The following is a 19562-nucleotide window of genomic DNA, read 5'->3' on the forward strand; positions in this document are numbered from 1 at the left end:
TGAAGATGAAGCTCAAGTTTGAGAGTTATTTTTGGCCATACGACCACCACCCATCATTTCAGATTCAATTTGAACAAATTTTATTGAATAAATTTTGGGATTTTAAATTGTAAATGGGAGAAATTAGAGTTTCAGATAAATAGAATTAGGGAAGAAAAAGTTGTTGTACAACGGTCGTGATGCAAGATTCTTTTCTTTCTAATTCGGTCAATTTTGTCCCTGTTTTTGTTACTTTTGGTCAAATTAGTCCCTGAACATGTGGCATATGACTTGGCAAGCCACGTCATTGTTAATCGTTCCATATCATCGCCGTTAACGATCCAACTTGAAGGAGGGACTCAATTGATTGATATTTGTTAAATTCAGAGATATTTTGGCTATTTCAAAAAAATCGAGGATGAAATTGACTGATGCATACAAATTTAGGGATGAAATAGCCTATTCACTCAAAAAATGATGGTTGATAATCTTGAAATCTTTGAGATTCAAATTTCAACTACTTTCTTGACATTCAAATAATTAGTTTGTATATGCTTCCTCTTTCTCTTTTTATAAAGATCTCTATTGCGTTGCAAAAAAACTGCTTATAAAATAGTACAAGGGAGTATTAGAGAACATAGATTAATATCATTAACGTTGAAATATTCCCTTCGGTCAAAATCACTTTTTAGATTCATTGAATAACTGATGTATTTGGTTTATATTGTAGACCAAATACATCAATCATTCAATGAACCTAAAAAGTATTATTTTGCTTAAGCTTATTTATACATTAGCTCATTGCAAATATGAGTCACTTGAATTTTGGTCCCTATAATTGCTAATCTTTCGAAATTTGTCCTGTAATTACTAATCATTTCATTTTTGGTCCTTCAGTTCATTTAAGTTGTGACGTGTCACGGTTTTGTTGATGTGGCATTGATGAACATGCCTACCACATGTCACCATTTGGTTTGCACGTATGACGAAAATGACCATGGCTCTTTCAGACATACGTGAAATGACCAAATCGCCCTCACTTCATCTTCTCATCTATATGGAAGTCGATTTGAGGATCAGGTTCCTTAACATAAACAATCTCAAAAAAAAAAATCACTTTTTCCTCATTGCATATCGTTCTTAAAACAACTGCAAAAACCAAACAAAAAATTCAATCTTTCTCACTTTCTCTACCAAATCGATGACGAAGAAAACTCAAACCTTCAATATTTTGAAGTGAATACGCGAACAAAAACAAAAATTAGAAAATACGAACAATGTTTTTTTATTAATTTAAATAAGATATCCGGGGAATATACCTCTGGTCAATGTTTCTCCATTAAAAAAAAACCCTTTGGTCAATGTTTTTTAAAACTTTAATGTAAAAGAAATAAGAAATTAAAAAAATTCCATATATTTTATTCAAAGCTACTTATTTTGTTCGATGAATTTTTTGACTTTTCAATAACAATTATAAATATATACTTATTGCATTTAAATCTTTAAACTATTAAAATAAAATCTCTTATAACAAATATTAAATTAGCTAATATAAAATTATTTCGCCAGTCAAAAAAGTCAGAAAAAATATTAAATTATAAATCTTTAAAGTATTGAAATAAATTCTCTTAAAACAAATACTAAATTAGCAAATATAAAATTATTTTACCAGTCAAAAGAGTCAAAGAAAAAATATTAAATTACTTTTGTAATTAAAAAGTTATTTTGATTCAAGGCTATAAGAAGAACACATTTTGATAGAGGAACACTGCAATTCCTTCGCAAGGTTCATCTCGAGTACTCGCCGCATCAAAGTATATATCAACATTCCGGTACCGTATTACGTTACACTCACTACAAAAAACGCGCTTGGATTGCGGCGGTTTTTCTGCTATTTTGCGGCGGTTTTTAACCTCCACAAGATGTTTTGCGGGAGTTTTCAAAACCCCCGCTTATACTAATCCCACAAATTATTTGCGGGGGTTTTTGGTGACCGCTGGTATCTTATATAATTTGCGGGGGTTTTTTAGGCGGAGGTTTAAAACCCCCTCAAATTGTAAAAAATGTTTTAAAAAAAAATTATCACAAAACTCAAACTTTAACTAAAAAAATCCATTCAAAGTATAGCGATAGTAACAAAAAAAATATACTATAAACATAAAATATGATGATAAACTCAAGATTCATAATACCAAAAATGAAATCTTATACTAAATGAACAAAAAACATTAAACATTCCTAGAACTAGATGATCCTCTTGTTTCTCTTTCCAAGCTACCTGCACATAATGGAATCTTTCTACATAATACCCAACAACATTCCTACTTCCTAGCAGACAGTATTGTTGCTACACCAGCTTCCAACACAAGATGCCATTCCTTTCTCTGCAACTTTGGAACCTTCTTTATCTACAATCTTTCGAGAAGACTTCTTCCCACTACTTGAAGTTCATTTCTTCCTCTTGTTCCTTGGTCTGTTATGAAGTAAGTTCTCATTCTCAGCATTATGACTACTGACTGATAAACTCGTAATAAATATCAGAAAATATATTTGTCCATTCACAATGTATGAAAAAGGTAAACAAACCCAACTTTCATTATAAACCCAACAAATCAACATAACAGATAAATCAATATAAACCCAACAAATCTACTTTTAACAATATAAATTCAACGAATTGTTTCAAATCTGGAAAATATGTGTAGCAAGCTATCATTGATCCTTGTCTGTAGGAATAAAATTGAAGAGCTTTTAAAATTTACAACCAAGCTTTTATTATTTGAACCAGTTTCCAATTGCCCTAAAAACAACCTATTACAATAAAAAAATCAAAGAAAATCAAGAATGATGAACGGATAAAGGAACTGACCAAAAATTCCATTTCAAACAGAAGCCTCTCTATGCTTTCAAGCATGCGTTTTTTGTAGTGAGCAAATCAATACAGCAAACTACGACGGAAATCTGAACCCAAAAAACCATAAAATGTGAGAATTGAATAGCCACTTTCCAAACTTTAACCCTCTAAATTACCAAAACTATCAAATAATAATCTTTGTGGCAGGGGGGCCTTGAGCATTTGTTATCCCATATTTTGGACTCAGATTTACATACAAGTATGGTAATTGATACTTCAAATGTAACTCAATTAAGAGAGCGCAGAGAAATAATATTTCCCATTACAGGATTGGAGTAAAAAATCAAATGCTTGATTAGTGCTTACCTTTCATACTCAGAACCAATATCCGGCAATTTATCCTTACTAACTTTAGAGAGATGACTACTAAGAAAGTCCACGAACAGGGTTTTGAATGTGTGACACAAGAAAGTCCACGAACAGGGTTTTGAATGCGTGACACGTCTATATGAGATCCTTCAAAAATCCATAAAAATGGCTTCCTTTGATTTGATTTATACATATCCCCTACTGTACTGATTAGATACCTGATCATAATCATAAAATTAACATCCAATAAGCAACAAGCCGAGCTGTCAAAGAGTCATCACATGGAGAAGAACAATGAAAAATGCAAACAAAAAGAAAAAGAGCTCATGCCAATTCTTTTCATACTACAAATTTATGCTTTAGTTAGTTTAAGAAAACTATAACAAGCTAAACATATTGCTGCTATTCCAAAACCACAATGAAGTTTACAACTTAACAAAAACCATAGCCATAACCATGTTCAACTAAAGAGTAAAATCCTGAATTAATTCATAATGAATCCAAAAGAAAATCAAATAAGCCTTCAGGTGAATTCAATTACTCAAGATTGAATTCAAACAGTAAAAACAAAAAAAATATAAACAAAAAAATAGCTACTAAATCCATATCAAAGATCAGAACTTTCAATAACAATGTCTAAATAAGTGATAGCATGGAACCTTGCCAAAGCATCTAAAGAGTAAGCAAGCATATAATGTCCTACAAGACAAAGTATAGTATGGAACTAGAATAAAATAAGAACATTAGCAAAAACAGGCCAAAAACTATAAGAAACTGATTAAGTTCTCATGAATCCTCACGTTGTACTTCAGGATGTAGAATGATGTATCACTAGCAATTGTTACTAGATCACCACTATCAGCCCAGTAGAGGTTCTGACACATTAACAAATTAAATCAAACACCGAAAAAGGAGAGAGAAAAAGTAGAACTAGATGTCACCTAATCAAAGAACTTACTTTCACATTGACATCAATGCGGTAAATCAACCTGCATTCAGCCCAATCATAAAAGCAGATGAAATCATTCGAACATATTGCCAGTTAAGTGCCGCCAAATATCCGTTCGGCTGAAAATGTGCGTACACTCTTCTATTCCTGAAATACCAATTATTTACACTCCTATAGACTAGAGTTAGTAGTTGGAACTCAGTCTCTTATATAAATCAAAAACCCCAAATTAGAAACCCTAAATCCCAAATTGAAGGAGCACATGAATAACAAATCCCAAATCTAAAACCCTAAAACCCGAAATCAGAATCTAGCAGCAAACAAATCAATATTCAAAGATGGGTATTGTGATTCACTTACCTTTATAGATGAGTTTTGAGTGAGAAGAATGACTTAACATCCAAATTTTGACTGTTCTTAATCCCAATTTTTCATTGAAATCAGCCACATCAAACCCTATAATCATCAATCTCATTAAAAAATTCAAAGACATGACAATTGATAGAACAAATTGATCTATGGAAAAGGAATAAAAATACCTTTATAAGGGAGAGGGTGATGGAGCGATGAGAGGGTTTCCTTCCTGGGGGTTGACAGCGGCGTAGGGTTTTTGAAGGGTGAGAGTGAGAAGGGTTCCTTCATGAGAGTGAGAGGATTGACAGAGGTGAGAGGTTGCAGAGAGAATGAGATGAGGTCGATGAGATAAGATGGGATTTTGGGTTTCCATGTAGTGAGTGAGAAGAGATTTCATGAACTGGAAGTGAGAAGGTTTTGGGGAGAGAGAGAGATATTGATATGTTTATTTTGTTTTAATGAAATAAAATAAAATAGAGGGAAGTGAAAAACATAAGTGCGCCATCCGTGAAAATCAAGCGGGATAGGTGAAAAAGCGAAAAAAATCCCTTCAATTTTGTGGGGGTTTCAAAACCTCCGTAGATTGATTTGTATTTGTCACCACGTTAAGCCAATGCGTCACTTATTCAACCATTCTGCAGGGGTTTTCTAAAACTCCCTTAAAAAAACCGCCGCAATCTAGCGCGTTTTTTGTAGTGACTCTCATTGATTTCATTCAAATTACTCTAGTTAAAATCTTGCTTAGAAATTAGATTACATCTCCATACTATTTACTTGATTTTTTTATATAGGTTTCTGTTCCAAATGGCAAATGATGGGAATTTGGATTCGAATTGCGAATGGTTCTTGGGTAGGGAGATCCAAATACGTCTGTGTATGGGAAATATTTTGTCTGCGAGGGTAATTGACTATGCCAATGATGTTGGGTGGTTCATAGTTCAATATGAAGATGGTGACACGGAAGAACTTTATTGGAAAGAATTGTTGGAAATTATCTTGGCATTTGGATGTTACGATTTTCCATAAGACATTGACATCAACATTAAGGGTTATTCAGAATAATAGTAAGAAATCTATTCGTAGATTTGAGAATAATGATGTCTGTTTAAAAAATCTCAAAAATAAAACAAAGAAAACAAAAAGAACTAGATTGGCTATTGTTGTACTTGTAACGATAGGATTATATTATTGTTGTTTTTGTATTAATAAGAGAACTGGATGTATGACATCAACAATATTTGCTATGATGATATGTGCATTCTAGAATCCGCAGATATAATTCAAAGAAATGAAACAAATGCTGATTTGCCATTAAAAAAAATGCTGATCTCTTTAGCAGAAGCTTCTTCTGGATATCATTCTTTCCAAGGTGGACTTTATTAAAAAAAATTAAATTAAATTGAAGATATAATAATATAGTTACATTAAAAGCTAATGAACAAGGCCGTGCCAATTGAACAAAACATTTTATTCCATTCTATTTGATTCTTAAAATTTCAGGAAATCTAATTTATTTATTTTTTTGAAAGAAGGACATCTAAAATTTTTGTTGTTATATTTTGCAAAATGTATCAGATGTAGAATAAAATTTATGTATTATTTCATTCTAAACTGTATATTAAAAATTATGAAAGGTAGAGAAACATGTCTGATATATTTTTTTTCTAACAAGTAAAAATCAATACCGGTGTAATTTTGGAATTTGCAACGGGTGTGAGTACAGTGGTAATTTATAGATAAGTGATTGTGATGCCATTCGATGCAAGCAATTTGACCATCTATGTGAAGGGGATGATATGGTTAGAGGGAGAGTTGATCAGAGTGAGGCCTTCAGTTCAATTTAAGGTAGAAAGGAACACGAAGATGTACTTGCAGGTCACACACATGATATTTGGGGGTGTTTGCATCACATGTGATGTGAAACAAGATTCCATAAAAATGTCAAATATTGATAAAATGGAGACAAAATCTCCACACACAAAAATGATGGTTGACAATATTTAAATCTTTGAGTTTCAAGTTTTAACTACTTTCTTCGCATCTCAAAATCAGTTTGTATATGCTTCCTCCGTCTATTTTTGTAACATATCTACTGCGGTGTAAAAAAAGTGCTTGTAAAATAGTACGTCGGAGTACTAGAGAACATAGATTAACATCATTAACATTGAAATACTCCTTATGTAAATAATCATTTTTTAGATTCATTGAATAACTGATATATTTGGTTTATATTATAGATCAAATACATCAATTATTCAATGTACCTAAAAAGTGGTTTTTTGCTTATCGTAAAATCAGTTTAGCGAGTTTTTGTCTAAGGTGCCAAGGATGGTGTGTGAGGTGCCTGGTTCATGCGTGAGGCGCCTGCCGAGGATATGGGTTATAAAAACTGATTTTTTTTGGTAAATGAGAGTTTGGTCATCACCAAAAGAGATAATTCTTAGGACTTAAGGGCAAAGAATTGAAAACTTTTAGGTGATATTCTAGAGTCAGGAACACATTATAAACACTTTGGATAACGATGATTCATGGGAGGAATGATTCATGCTTTCTCTAGTGAGTTTTAGTGGTTATCAAGTGAGGGGTTGAAAGAGAAAAGAAGGGAGATTGGGGATATATAGTTCTTGTGAGCAATTGAAAATAATTTTTTAGTCACTTTTGTAACTCTCTTGAGAGAAAGGGAAATAGTGGAAATTCTTGTAAAAAGTCATTGGTAGTGAAACAGAGAGATCTTTTCCTTCGAGAAGTAAACCAATATGAGTCAAGTTGAATGACCAATTTTAATGTATTTGTTCCTCATTTTTCTTTATTATTGTTCTTTGGATTGAATGTGTGGATTTACTATATAGGTTTTAGATTCAATCCCTATTTACTTGTAGTTTAGTTTTTGATTGTCATTATTAGTTGTTTCACTTTTTTGCTGAAACTCTCAAAAGTTAAGATAATAAATATTAAAATAATTAAGTCAATTTAATATTTTGTGTGTTACCTTTAACATGTAAAACAAGTTCTTCATTTAGGGCAGTAAAAATTATTTATAATTTATCTCATGATTGCCAAAAACTGCTGGTTTAAAGTTCGAACCGCTAATCAATCTGATCAAATCATTAGGTCACTTATCAAGATATTTTGTAACATTTATGTACTATCAATCAAATTAAAAAAAAAAAATTGCTAGGAAATTATTTATTGGAAAATTTAAAAGCAATCAAATTTGCCTATGTGATTTTTCACTTATTGATAAATTAGTCCATGTACAATTTAACTTTTTTTTCTTCTATCAAAATGGACCTTATGACGTGGTAGTGGTGTGACGTCCACATAGGATGTCACATACCCTCTAACATAAAAACATGAAAGAGGGACTACGACCGATGTGTTACATGTTTGGTGACGTTTTCACCTACTTGTAAAATTCATGAGTTAAAATGATTAACACTTGTAGTTTTCATGGATCAAATTTGTAACATGAAAATAAAGAAGTAATTGTAAAGAATTTCTTTTGACTTAACCATAAAATTTGCATTTGAATTCAGTCATAAAAATGTAAATATTAAAACACTTGAGAAAGAGTTTAATCAATTATGGTGGTTTTACCATACCACGGATCTACAATTTGAAAATTGCTGTTGACACATTAGAGAAGGCTGAGACACACATGTAAAATACGTTTTTGCCCCCTCGGTAGTTAACTGCCGAGGAATTTAAAATCCGGCTGCAGTTAACTGCCGAGGATTTCCTCGGTAGTTAACTGCCGAGGTTTTCTGAACATAACCAGAACGAACAGAAGCAGTTTCCAGTTTCATTCTTTGCCTTCAAACACATCCAAAACCACCCCAAGTGCCCTTCAATTTCAATTTTTGAGCAAAATCAAGTGCATCATCTCCATTTAATCACAAGTAAGTATCTTAACTCATTTTTAATCATAATGTTAGTTTGTGTAGGTTTTTTTTTAAAAAAAAAATTGGTAGTTTGCATGTGGTTAGGGTTGATGTTGGAATTGATATTTAGATGATTGCATGTACTGTATAATTGAATGTAGGTGTTGTGAATGTTGTTTGAATGAGTTTTAAGTACAATGTGGTTTTGAATGATGTCAAATTAACACAATTTGAATATGTTTGAAACTTTGCCCACAAAGTGTTTGAAAAAATGCCCAAATGAGAATTGTATTGATTTTTTAGTTAGTTATGTACTTAGAGATAAATGTAGTTGATGGAAATGATGTTTAGATTATGTTTAAGTCGAATGTGGTTTTAGAATGTGATGTCAATGGTTTTAGAATGTGATGTCAATGGTTAGAATGTGGTTTTAGAATGTTATGTACTTAGAGATAAATGTATTGATTTTAATGATGTTTATTTGTTAAATTTTTGTGTAGATATGTCTAATCAAGAGCCACCGATTGATCCATCTAAAATGTTTGGTGGTAGGCGTGCGATGACTCAAAGCCACCGGAAGGAGAGGCAAAGGGGGCACATCCCAAAGAGGGGAAGAGGTCGGAGGGCGGATGGTTCAGGGACTTCTCAGGCATCTGAGGCTTCTCAGGCGCATCCTGAACAGTCGCAGGTGGTTGACCCGACCCAGGAGGTGGAGTACCTGAACTATCAGGATCACCATGATGTGACTGATGGTGGGTACGACGAGCAGTATATGCCAGAGCAGCCGTATATGCCAGGGGAGCCAGACGAGGATGACATTGCTATGGCTGATGCCCCGGAGGTGTTGCCTACGGACGCTCCCTTTCCTGGAGGACCGCACGACATATCTTTGCTTCACTCTTATGCCAATCATGTGGCATTGCCGCTTTGGTATAATAAGGATGACGTAAGTATTGTTTTTTTAAATGTTCTTTCTTTATGTTTAATTATGTGTGTGTTTGTTTAATTATTTTCTTTATTTTTTCTTTCTTGATTTAATATGTTTTCTTAAAATGTTTTCTTTATATGTTTTCTTAATATGTTTTCTTCATTTTATATGTTTAATATGTTTAATTATGTGTGTGTTTGTTTAATTATTATTAATATGTTTTATTTATATGTTTTATTAATATGTTTTTTTATATGTTTTCTTACTATGTTTTTTTAATTATTATATCAACTTTTATTAATATGTGATTTTCTTTATATGTTTTCTTTATTTTTATTTTAGCATTTATTAAGTTTTAAATGTTTACATTGTTTAAACTATGTTTATTTTTCTATTTTTTCAGTGCCGCAAGAAGCGTGTTGTAAAGCCAATTAATCATGGCCCCAAGATTTTGAGTCTCGGACGTCCAAACCCCAATCAGAGATGGTTTTGGGATCCGCTTAGGGCGAGTGGCTTACATGACTTGGTCTACTTGGGCTACGCCACTGTGCCTCACGCTTTGCTGATGACTCTATGCGAGAGGTGGCATCCCGAGACCAGCACTTTTCACATGCCTATGGGGGAGATGACTGTGACTTTGGATGATGTCGCATGTCTTATGCATGTCCCGATTGAAGGGCGGATGTTGGGCCACCGGAAGAAGATGCTGAGACATGAGGGAGAGGAACTACTGATGACTCACTTGGGCGCGTCGAGGAAGGAGGCAGAGAAAATCTGCAATACAGAGTATGGTGGATACATTAGTTATCCAAAGCTGAAGGAGTTTTATACGACGCACCTTGGTAGAGCCAACCTTTTGGCGGATACACAGGATCCAGAGGAGCTGGAGGAGTTGGAGAGGGTTAGGACTTATTGTGTGAAGTGCTACCTTCTATACTTGGTTGGATGCCTGTTGTTTGGGGATAGAAGCAACAAGCGCATCCAGTTGATTTATTTGACGACTATGGCGGACGGCTACGCGGGGATGCGTGCTTATTCGTGGGGAGGGATGACACTTGCATACCTTTATGATGAGTTAGCTCATGCCTGCTTGCCCGGAGACAGACAGCTTGGGGGAAGCGTGACACTGCTCACTGTAAGAAAAATTAAATTTAAATTTTATTTTGTTTGTTAACTATTATTATTTTGTTATATTTTGTTATATTTATTTTGTTATATTTTGTTATATTTATTTTGTTTCTTAACTATTATTACTATTATTATTTTGTTAAATTGAAATTTTATTTTTTTAGTTAACTTTAATTTATTTATAACTGTGATTTGTATGGTTTGTGCAGGCATGGTTTTTGTCGCACTTCCCTAAGTTTTACACTGTTGATCCAAACCCGGACTACATTGAAAATTTACCGGTTGCGGCGAGGTGGACTCTTCAGAAGGGTCATGGAGAGGGGGCCACGTATCGGATGGCACTTGATCGGATTACTTTTGATGACGTATGCTGGAGGCCATACGAAGGGCACAGGGAGTACCAGCCTTTCGAGGAGGTATTCTGGTATTCTGGCTGGATCATGTGCGGCGATATTAGGGTGTACCGTCACCTCCCGGAGAGGGTATTGAGGCAGTACGGATACGTCCAGTCGGTCCCTAGACCTCCGACGGATGTTGCAGAGCTGACACCGGCTGATATTGTGCAGGCCTTCATCGACTTTCGCCCTCGCACGCTTAAGGCGGCTGATTGGGGTGAGCAGGCAGGAGAGCAACCATGGCGTATGGCAGAGGGCTATGTACGATGGTACACGGTTGTGTCTCACCCTCAGATTTTGCCACTTCTCCCGGGAGATGTTCCGAGGCCTCCAAACGAGGAGCAGATCGTTGCAGAGCAGTGGGAGCGGTACGAGGCGAGAAGCTCCCCTGACACCTATGACATGGTTAGCGGCGCTGTTGCCCATGCTGATCAGTTTTTGGGTCAGGAGGTGACGAGCATGACCCCTCAGGAGCTGTATGCGGCCTTGCAGGATGTTAGGCAGCAGATCGCGCCGATCATTACCAGGAGGAGAGCCCAGAGACCGAGGAGGAGGCAGCAGCAGCATCAGCAGGACCAGGACCAGCAGTAGGATTAGGACTGCTAGTATTTTATGTGTAGGATATATTTTTAGGACTTGGTGTTTATTTTCATGACATTTGGCCGTTTTGTTAGTACTTTCAGTACATTTGTTGTTACTTTGTTTCGATGACATTTTTTTATGACAATTGTTCGTTTCCGTATTATATTTTCAATTTCAATTATGTTGCTAATTTTCTTTGATTAAGTTTTATGGTTTGGCATTCAAACAATGTGTTTACAATGTGCAAAAACACATGTAACAGGTTCTGCCTTCAACAGGTTCTGTCATTTTCTGGCTTCAGGACGACTCGGCAGTTAACTGTCGAGGAAATAATGAAACCGGCGGTAGTTAACTGCCGAGGTTTTCCTCGGTACTTAACTGCCGAGGTTTTCCTCGGTACTTAAGTGCCGAGGTTTTGTTTTATTTTTTTTTAAGGGAATGTTTTGTTTTATTTTGTTTAGAATAGAATTGTGTTAGAAAATGTTTGGAATTATTTAGAAATTATTTTATGTTATTTGAAATATTGCGATAGAGTGAATTCCAATAAATATTGCGATAGCGTGAATTCGAATAAATATTGCGATAGTGTGAATTTCAATAAATATTGCGATAGCATGAATTCGAATAAATATTGCGATAGAGGTTTCGTTACATTACATAAACTATCATTACATTACATTCGGAAATGTACCTTCCAACTACAACAATTATCTTACCTTTGAATGGGTTTAATTCAAACTAGCTAAACAGCAGGACTCCAGCATTCGTCCAGAAGTGCTTTTGTTCTATTCCAAATGTTAAATTCTTGTTGGTCTTGGTTTAAAATGATAGTATCTAAGTGCCAACGGAATGAGGTCCAGACCTTGACACTTCGATACCATCATTTAAACGAAGCCAACAAGAAATTAACACTTAGAATGGAACAAAAACACTCCCGGACGAATGTCGGTGTCCTGCCATTTAACTAGTTTGAATGACCCCATCCAAAGGAAGACAATTGTTGCAGTTGGAATGTGCATTCCAACTACAACAACTGTCTTACCTCTGAAATGGGGTAAATTCAAACTTGCCAAACAACAGGACTCAAGCATTTCGCCTCGCGTTCATGCTTTCCTTTGAAAAGAATAAATTTTTGTCAGATTTGATTTAGATGATGGTATTCAAGTGCCAACGAAATGAGGTCCATTCCTTGACACTTAATACCATCATCTAAATCAGTCTAACAAGAATTTAACCTTTTCAAAGGAAAAACATGAACGCGAGGCGAAATGCTTGAGTCCTAGCCGTTTGGCAAGTTTGAATCACCCCATTTCAGAGGTAAGACAATTGTTGTAGTTTGAATGCACCTTACCCTAACTAATGACGATCTTCTCGCGGAATCAAGTTGTTGATGATATCTTCAGTTGATCTCAGCAACGTCACCCGCATATCGATCCACTGGAACTTGGTGTGCTCCCAAAACATACTCGTCACGTTTTCGTCGTTCTTTAACTCCACCCAAGTGAATGATACGCTCCCCTCGTCGAGCTTTGGACGTTTATACCGAACATTTTGCACCCTTCTTGTGTCTCTTGGGTTGACTCCTTGGTTGAATTCATTCAGTTGATCCTTGAGATCTCTTAACGTTACATCAAGGCACCGAACCTTCAACCTTTGAGGTTCTCCTCCGTTGAATGTTGCATGAATGTCGATCCATCCGGCCATTGTTTCAAATCTACGCACATAGAAATTTAAAATAATCAATGAAAAATTCATTCAAACATTTCATCAAACACTTAATGTGCAAATTATACATAGACTCTAAAAATCATAAAAATAACCCTAAAATGTAATTGTCTAAAAAAAAAAATTAACATAAAATATAGCAAAATTATTCAAATTATATTTACTCTTAAAATAAATCATATAGTCTTACTAAAATAAAATAAAAAATATAAAACACCAAATTAAAAAATAACCCTAAAATTTTAAAATTATAACATAATCATCATGCAAACATTTTAACAAAATTAATCAACTAACATCTAATCTAAAAATGATTTATAACATGTAAATCTAATTAAAAACTAAAATAAAAAATTAATTTAAAACACCAAATTAAAATATAACCAATAAACTTTAAACTATAACATAAACATCATACAAACATTTTACTCTAAAAATGAATTATACTATGTAAATCTACTCAAAAACTAAAATAAAATAAATCTACTCAAAAACTAAAAAATAAAAACATTTATAACAACTAAAATTTAAGTTAATAGCATTATAATTACTTACTTGTGATTTTGTTGAATAAATTTGGTTGGATTTGGTTGGATTTTTTAGAGAGATTTGTGAGAGAGATTTGAGAAAAAAAATTTGAAGATGTGATGAATAATGGAGATGAGAGAGCTTCTGCCAGACTTGTAGCAGAAGATCCTCGGCAGTTAACTACTGAGGAATTCCTCGGCAGTTAACTGCAGCCGGATTTTAAATTCCTCGGCAGTTAACTGCCGAGGGGGCAAAAACGTATTTTACATGTGTGTCCCAGCCTTCTCTAATGTGTCAACAACAATTTTCCTACAATTTTAAGACACTAAAGCTAAAGGCACTGAAGTGTTACCTTATCCAATTTCAAACAATTCGACAAGTAACTTCCCATTCCATCTTATCTTTTGATTAAGAAAACAAAAGAATAGGCATTAAAAAAACTACTGATTAGATACGGATGCTAAAGGCAACAGATTCTTCTCTCACTTTTTCTAATGAGAAAGTCTTAGTTGGTCACGCGACCAAAACATTGCATTTGGTCACAACCAACCAACACTTGACACCTCACACATATAGAGAGAGAGAAAATGAGATTAAAAAAAAAACAGAAAAGACAGAGGATGGATGCCTGCCACCGAGGGAGAAGCAGTGTGCACCAATGACCACGCCCGGACACGACGACGGAGACGGAGGCGGCGACATGATGGTCACGCCGGCAACGATGGTCATATCGGAAACAACTATGAAGGCGTCGGCGATGACAACGGCGGCCACTATCTTTGTCGCTGAAATACAGTCGATTCCGGATTCCCCCACAACTTGATCTCCCACCATATGATAATCCTAATTTGTTTGAATTAACCAAGAAGATTCAAATATATTTACTGAATCTATTCATCTTTCTCCATATTTTTTACATCTTTTATGTTAATGGGTGAAATAAAAGGACATGGAGAAAAAAGGGGAAAGAGATATAAATTTTCATTGCCATGGAAGAGAAACAAGGTTATGACCAATTAATCTCACTGTTGTTGTTGCCGCCGTCATCATCGCCGTCGCTGTTCTTCCGGCGAGGTCACCGTCCTCCTCTCTCTGTGTTGCATTCATGGCAGCCCAGTTTCTCTCTACTCTTTTTTAACACAGATTTTTCTTTTTCTTTTTTATGACAAATTCTCTCTCTTGTATGTTTATTTGGTGTCATGCCTTGATTGGTTGTGACCAAAATGACATTTGTTGGTCATGTGACCACTGAAGAATTACTCTTTTCTAATTATATATTTAAATTTAATCAATGGAGGAACACCACATGTAATAATATCACAAAGTCATGGAATGGAATTGCAAGGACATGTGCCTACCTATATGTGTACTTAAACATTCAAAAGGACAACAAAGAACATGGACAGTTAATACCTGTCACGAGAGATTGCTTCAAACCCATTCTACATTCTAGTACATGAACAAAAAAAGATACTCCCTCCGTCCCGGTTTAATTGACCTACTTTGGTTTTTCACACAGATTAAGAAAAGTGTATAAATAAAGGGGAAAGTGGAATATATTGTATTGGGAATGATAAAAGTAGTATTATTTAGTGTTATATTGTATTGGGAATGATGAAAGTTGTATTGAAAATTGAAATGAGTCAGTTATTTTGGGACATTTTTTTTTAGAAAATAGATCAGTTATTCCGGGACGGAGGGAGTAGTATAGTCAAAGTTTCACTAACGTGCGCCGTAACAGGACATTACCGTCCTTGGTCGTACGTACGTCCAGTTAGTGTTGTCAACTCTTTATTTATTTATTATATTATCAATTGCATAATTGAGAAATAATTAATCCTTGAGAATGATAAGTAATCAAGAAAGAGACAAATAAATCTTGCTGAATCAGTTGCATTGTCAGACAAGGCAAAGGGTAGCAACCAATAATTTAAGAATCTGGCTGGAGATGCAACACATATTCATCGGGTCATTGGATTGATTCAGTTTCATACACAAATAAATAATAGATAAATATTTGAAAATAAAAAGTAAAATAAATGAAAAAAAAAAGTAAATAATTGTTTTAACTGTGGTTGAGTAAGTTCAAAAAGACTATTAAAATTGGAATCAAACCAACCAACAAAGCTACTAATTTTCAGTTCAATCAAGTAGTGCATGTTTGGGTTTGCAACTACAAATATTGATTTTGAATGAATTTAATTTTGCAAAATTAATTTTATTTAAAATTGAATAAATGTAAAGTAGTTTATATATGAATATTTCTACGCAAAAATGAATTGAACAAAGTGTAAAAATCACGTATAGACTTAAAAGTTATAGATCTTAACTTTAAGTTAAAACCAATTATACTCAAAAATCATTAAACATGTCAAAATCAATTTAACACGATTCAATTATGATTGCTCCAAATGTAGAACCAAAAATAATACACATGAATCAACAACAATGATATGTATCTCTCTTTTTCCATCACATCTTTTAACATATCACATCTCTTTCTCAAAATGTAAAGTAGATGTTAGATCATAAAATATTTTTTCCTAAATTAATTCAGTTCCATTGACAGTGTTGATATTTAGTACGATGACAAAAACAACGAAAAATCACAAAAGGAAAAACAGACGATAGAAAAAATCAATAACCCTTTGTTTTATTCTATCTATTGTGATTTTCCGTTGTTTTTGTCGCCGTATTTTAAATAGTGACACTCATTTTAAAAATATTGGTAGTGACTAGGGGTGGGAATAGGCTAGGTCGAGCTAGGCTTTGCAAGGCCTGAGCCTGGCCTGCCAAAATTTTTGAAGGCCTAAGACTGGCCTACGGCCTGTCATAGCCTTACTTTTTAGGCCTGAGTCTGGCCTTCTGAAAGCCTGATTCGGCCTGATAGCCTGTTCAGAAGCCTACTTTATACGAATATCTTTAAATAAGCAATGTGATCTAAGTTTAAATAAACTAGCGAACTAATATATCAATTAGATTAAACTCTCTTTTAATAATCAACATGAATTTTTAGAGAATTTGACTATATATTGTATCATATTTCAATTCTAGTTTATAATAATACATTTAAATATGCAAAAAAATTAATGTATATTAATAAGATTAAATTACTGAAAGAGTTAACAAATTTTTATTTTAATTCAAAGTACAAAATATAATATAATAATAAATAGTATTATTCATATTTACTGAAATAGGTCGGCCTAATAAGCCTAAGAGGCTTTTTGAATGGCCTATGGCCTGACCTTTTAAGATAAATAGGCTTTTAAAAAAGCCTAGGCCTTCTCTATTTGAGAAAAAAAAATCCTAGTCTGGCCTATAGTAGGCTAGGTCGTAAGCCCCTGTAGGCCGGTCTGGCCTATTCCCATCCCTAGTAGTGACTTCCACTAGGCTACTCACGTTCTAGGGAAGGCCGTTTCTGACTTTACCGTGCATATATACACGTTATCATGTAAGCAACTTTTCAGCCTCATCATCACAATCATCACCACCATGGAATCAATTTTACTCAAAACCACGTTAGTTCAGAACCACACATTACAGCAGCAAGTCCCTTTTGTGGGCATGGATTTGTCATGGTTGAGTGAGTTTCTGAAAGGCATGGTGAAACCTGTTTGCGCCACTGCAGTGGTGTTTCTTGCATTAGGCTTATCTTTCTCGCAGAAACTTGGTCTTGAGGTGGAGATGATTATTGCTGTTCTTAGAGCTTTTGTTCAACTCTCTATTATTGGCTTTGTTTTGCAGTTCATATTCAACCAGGATAACTCTGGATGGATCCTCCTAGCATACCTTTTTATGGTCTCTCTCTTCTTTCTCATCGATTTTTTAATGTTGTTCAAGTTTAACTGCCCCTTTTATTAGTTTTGGAAGTTCTCTACATTTTGTTTCAAGTTAGGAAATTGGTCAATCTCTTGTTCAATTAATGTTTTTGTCTATCAATGATTTCAAACAATATTGGTGTGGTACAAATAAGCCACTTGGATCTCTTGAGTTTGTAAAGCATGTGATCAGGTTTTTTTATCTGAATTATGTATATGAAAATTCATCGGTTTTGAAGAGTCGATCATTTAAAACTTTGAAGAATTTAGTCTCAGCAATTGCGCGTGAAAAATGAGATACAATCCAAAATTTTACAGTCTCTTTCTAAACGTGTCTTCATATGTTGATAAATCATGTAAAAAAGGACAGTAGTAAATAGTTTGACGATTAATGATTAAGTTAATATGGAGCTCATGTAACTTGCTGATTAAGTTGCTCTGTTTGCAACTTTTTTGAATTTAATAAGAAATTCAGTTAATCAAATTCTAGACTAATCTATAGTATATGTGTTACTATGTTGTTTTATTGTAGGTGTCCATTGCTGGTTATACTGCAGGTCAGCGTGCGAAACAAGTGCCCCGTGGAAAATTGGTAGCAGGGGCTTCCATTCTAACAGGAACTGCCATAACTATGTTTGTTCTAGTGGCACTTAGCGTCTTCCCTTTCACTCCCAGATATATCATCCCTATTGCAGGCATGATGGTTGGAAATTCAATGACCGTAACCGGAGTTACCATGAAAAGACTCCGAGACGACATCAAAGCACAAATGAACTTGGTATGAACCTCCTTCGTAATACTCTTTCAGCGTCCCAACACATTATGATTTCAAATTTAACATTAGTATTTGTTTGAAAATTGTACTAATAAATAGAACTATAGTAGATTTAATTAATTTCTATATCATATGTTATGACAGGTTGAGACGGCATTGGCTCTTGGTGCAACCCCAAGACAAGCAACACATCAACAAGTGAAAAGGGCACTAATTATAGCACTTTCTCCAGTGGTGGATAACACAAAAACAGTGGGTCTAATATCCCTTCCAGGGGCCATGACTGGTCTCATTATGGGAGGGGCTTCACCCTTGGAAGCCATTCAGCTACAAATTGTTGTGATGAATATGATGATTGGAGCTGCAACTATTAGTAGCATAATGGCTACATATCTATGTTGGCCAGCATTTTTTACCAAGGCCTACCAATTGGAAACCAAAGTCTTCTCAACTTGATTTGATTAATTATTATAAATTAATTTAATCCAACTTGACTTCCAAGGGGTACAGCCAAATTAAGTCTTTGTATATTTTAGTAGCCGTAATTCTTTTGTTTGATATGCCTATCAATGAGGTGTTGGGTTTGCGGCCACCCAATAATTCCTCTCTTTTTGACAAAAGAAAAATTTAATGAGATTGCAAGAGGATAACAAAAATAATTTGATCTTTCTTTTTTTTGGTTGCTTAAAGGATTGGATTACTCTCTCAAAAAAAAAAGGATTGGATTACTTTAGAACGAGTTTAGAGTATAAAGTATTAAACAATTGTCACAAAAAAATTATGGAATCAAAATTTTATTCATAAATTATACAAAATAAGTTTTTGCAATAAATTTTCTAGTCTTATATCAAAAAAGAATATTTAGTCGGTACTTATAAAAATTTGTTAATTTGGTGTTCAATAAAATCGAATTATAAATTGTTTTATCTACACTTCTAAAATCAATTTTTATAAATTGTTTTATCTACACTTCTAAAAATAATTTTGACTCTTATTTAAATGCAGAAAGGAATATACCAAAAAAAAAAAAAATGCAGAAAGGAAAGCTAGCTGAAAATTGCTACTAGTGCAGAATGGAAGCATCTAGTTCAATTGCTGCTGTCCACATATATTCACAACGAACGATTAATTAGAAGAAAAAGCTAACACTGTCTCAAATTGACAACAATTTGATCGAATATATAGTTGAAGACGTCCCTATCTAATATCTATGGTTAGACAGTATTGATTCTTGCTTGATTTAGTGGATTGCTTCCTTGGTCCAGCTGGGCGTATGAGTCTACAATTATTCTTA

General features: G+C 34.3%; 2 protein-coding genes and 3 long non-coding RNA genes across 8 annotated transcripts; 3 read left to right on the forward strand and 2 right to left on the reverse strand.

The window, feature by feature from the left end:
• The first annotated feature begins 1721 nt into the window (after positions 1 to 1721).
• On the forward strand, positions 1722 to 5784 carry LOC146910416 (uncharacterized). The gene is made up of 2 exons (XR_015019197.1): positions 1722 to 1811; positions 5297 to 5784. It is a non-coding gene; the product is annotated as an uncharacterized LOC146910416 (long non-coding RNA).
• LOC146910417 (uncharacterized) lies at positions 2082 to 5204 on the reverse strand. Of its 3 annotated transcripts, XR_015019194.1 has the most exons (7): positions 4691 to 5204; positions 4512 to 4607; positions 4161 to 4322; positions 4003 to 4077; positions 3200 to 3420; positions 2849 to 2940; positions 2082 to 2452 (listed from the first exon to the last, which is right to left on the reverse strand). It is a non-coding gene; the product is annotated as an uncharacterized LOC146910417 (long non-coding RNA). The 3 variants fall into 3 exon arrangements; XR_015019195.1 differs by lacking the exon at positions 2849 to 2940 and having other exon boundaries at positions 4691 to 5203; XR_015019196.1 differs by lacking the exons at positions 2082 to 2452; positions 2849 to 2940 and adding an exon at positions 2471 to 2790 and having other exon boundaries at positions 4691 to 5203.
• A 2965-nt stretch (positions 5785 to 8749) lies between the features above and the next one.
• On the forward strand, positions 8750 to 11579 carry LOC146910418 (protein MAINTENANCE OF MERISTEMS-like). The gene is made up of 3 exons (XM_085727588.1): positions 8750 to 9332; positions 9718 to 10449; positions 10652 to 11579. Exons 1-3 carry the CDS (start codon positions 8889 to 8891, stop codon positions 11426 to 11428), a joined length of 1953 nt encoding a protein of 650 aa, XP_085583714.1. The 5' UTR covers positions 8750 to 8888; the 3' UTR covers positions 11429 to 11579.
• A 401-nt stretch (positions 11580 to 11980) lies between these two features.
• Positions 11981 to 13098, reverse strand: LOC146910419 (uncharacterized). Its single transcript, XR_015018860.1, has 2 exons — positions 12766 to 13098; positions 11981 to 12456 (listed from the first exon to the last, which is right to left on the reverse strand). It is a non-coding gene; the product is annotated as an uncharacterized LOC146910419 (long non-coding RNA).
• A 4042-nt stretch (positions 13099 to 17140) lies between these two features.
• ALS3 (aluminum sensitive 3) lies at positions 17141 to 19532 on the forward strand. Of its 2 annotated transcripts, XM_085722364.1 has the most exons (4): positions 17141 to 17473; positions 18026 to 18271; positions 18413 to 18772; positions 19274 to 19532. In XM_085722364.1, exons 1-3 carry the CDS (start codon positions 17168 to 17170, stop codon positions 18722 to 18724), a joined length of 864 nt encoding a protein of 287 aa, XP_085578490.1. In that variant the 5' UTR covers positions 17141 to 17167; the 3' UTR covers positions 18725 to 18772; positions 19274 to 19532. The 2 variants fall into 2 exon arrangements, with proteins under 2 accessions (XP_085578490.1, XP_085578488.1); XM_085722362.1 differs by lacking the exon at positions 19274 to 19532 and having other exon boundaries at positions 18413 to 18924.
• The last annotated feature ends 30 nt before the right edge of the window (positions 19533 to 19562 follow it).

This window comes from Medicago sativa, chromosome 7, assembly GCF_051527215.1.
Source record: "Medicago sativa cultivar Bolivia chromosome 7, Bolivia_mono, whole genome shotgun sequence".
NCBI classification, from domain to species: Eukaryota; Viridiplantae; Streptophyta; class Magnoliopsida; order Fabales; family Fabaceae; genus Medicago; species Medicago sativa.

Coding starts and splice junctions, on each gene's coding strand:
- LOC146910418 (XM_085727588.1), top strand. CDS start 8,889: ATGTCTAATCAAGAGCCACCGATTGATCCATCTAAAATGTTTGGTGGT. Junction 9,333..9,717: donor TTTGGTATAATAAGGATGAC/GTAAGTATTGTT, acceptor CTATTTTTTCAG/TGCCGCAAGAAGCGTGTTGT. Junction 10,450..10,651: donor GAAGCGTGACACTGCTCACT/GTAAGAAAAATT, acceptor TGGTTTGTGCAG/GCATGGTTTTTGTCGCACTT.
- ALS3 (XM_085722364.1), top strand. CDS start 17,168: ATGGAATCAATTTTACTCAAAACCACGTTAGTTCAGAACCACACATTA. Junction 17,474..18,025: donor TCCTAGCATACCTTTTTATG/GTCTCTCTCTTC, acceptor GTTTTATTGTAG/GTGTCCATTGCTGGTTATAC. Junction 18,272..18,412: donor TCAAAGCACAAATGAACTTG/GTATGAACCTCC, acceptor ATGTTATGACAG/GTTGAGACGGCATTGGCTCT.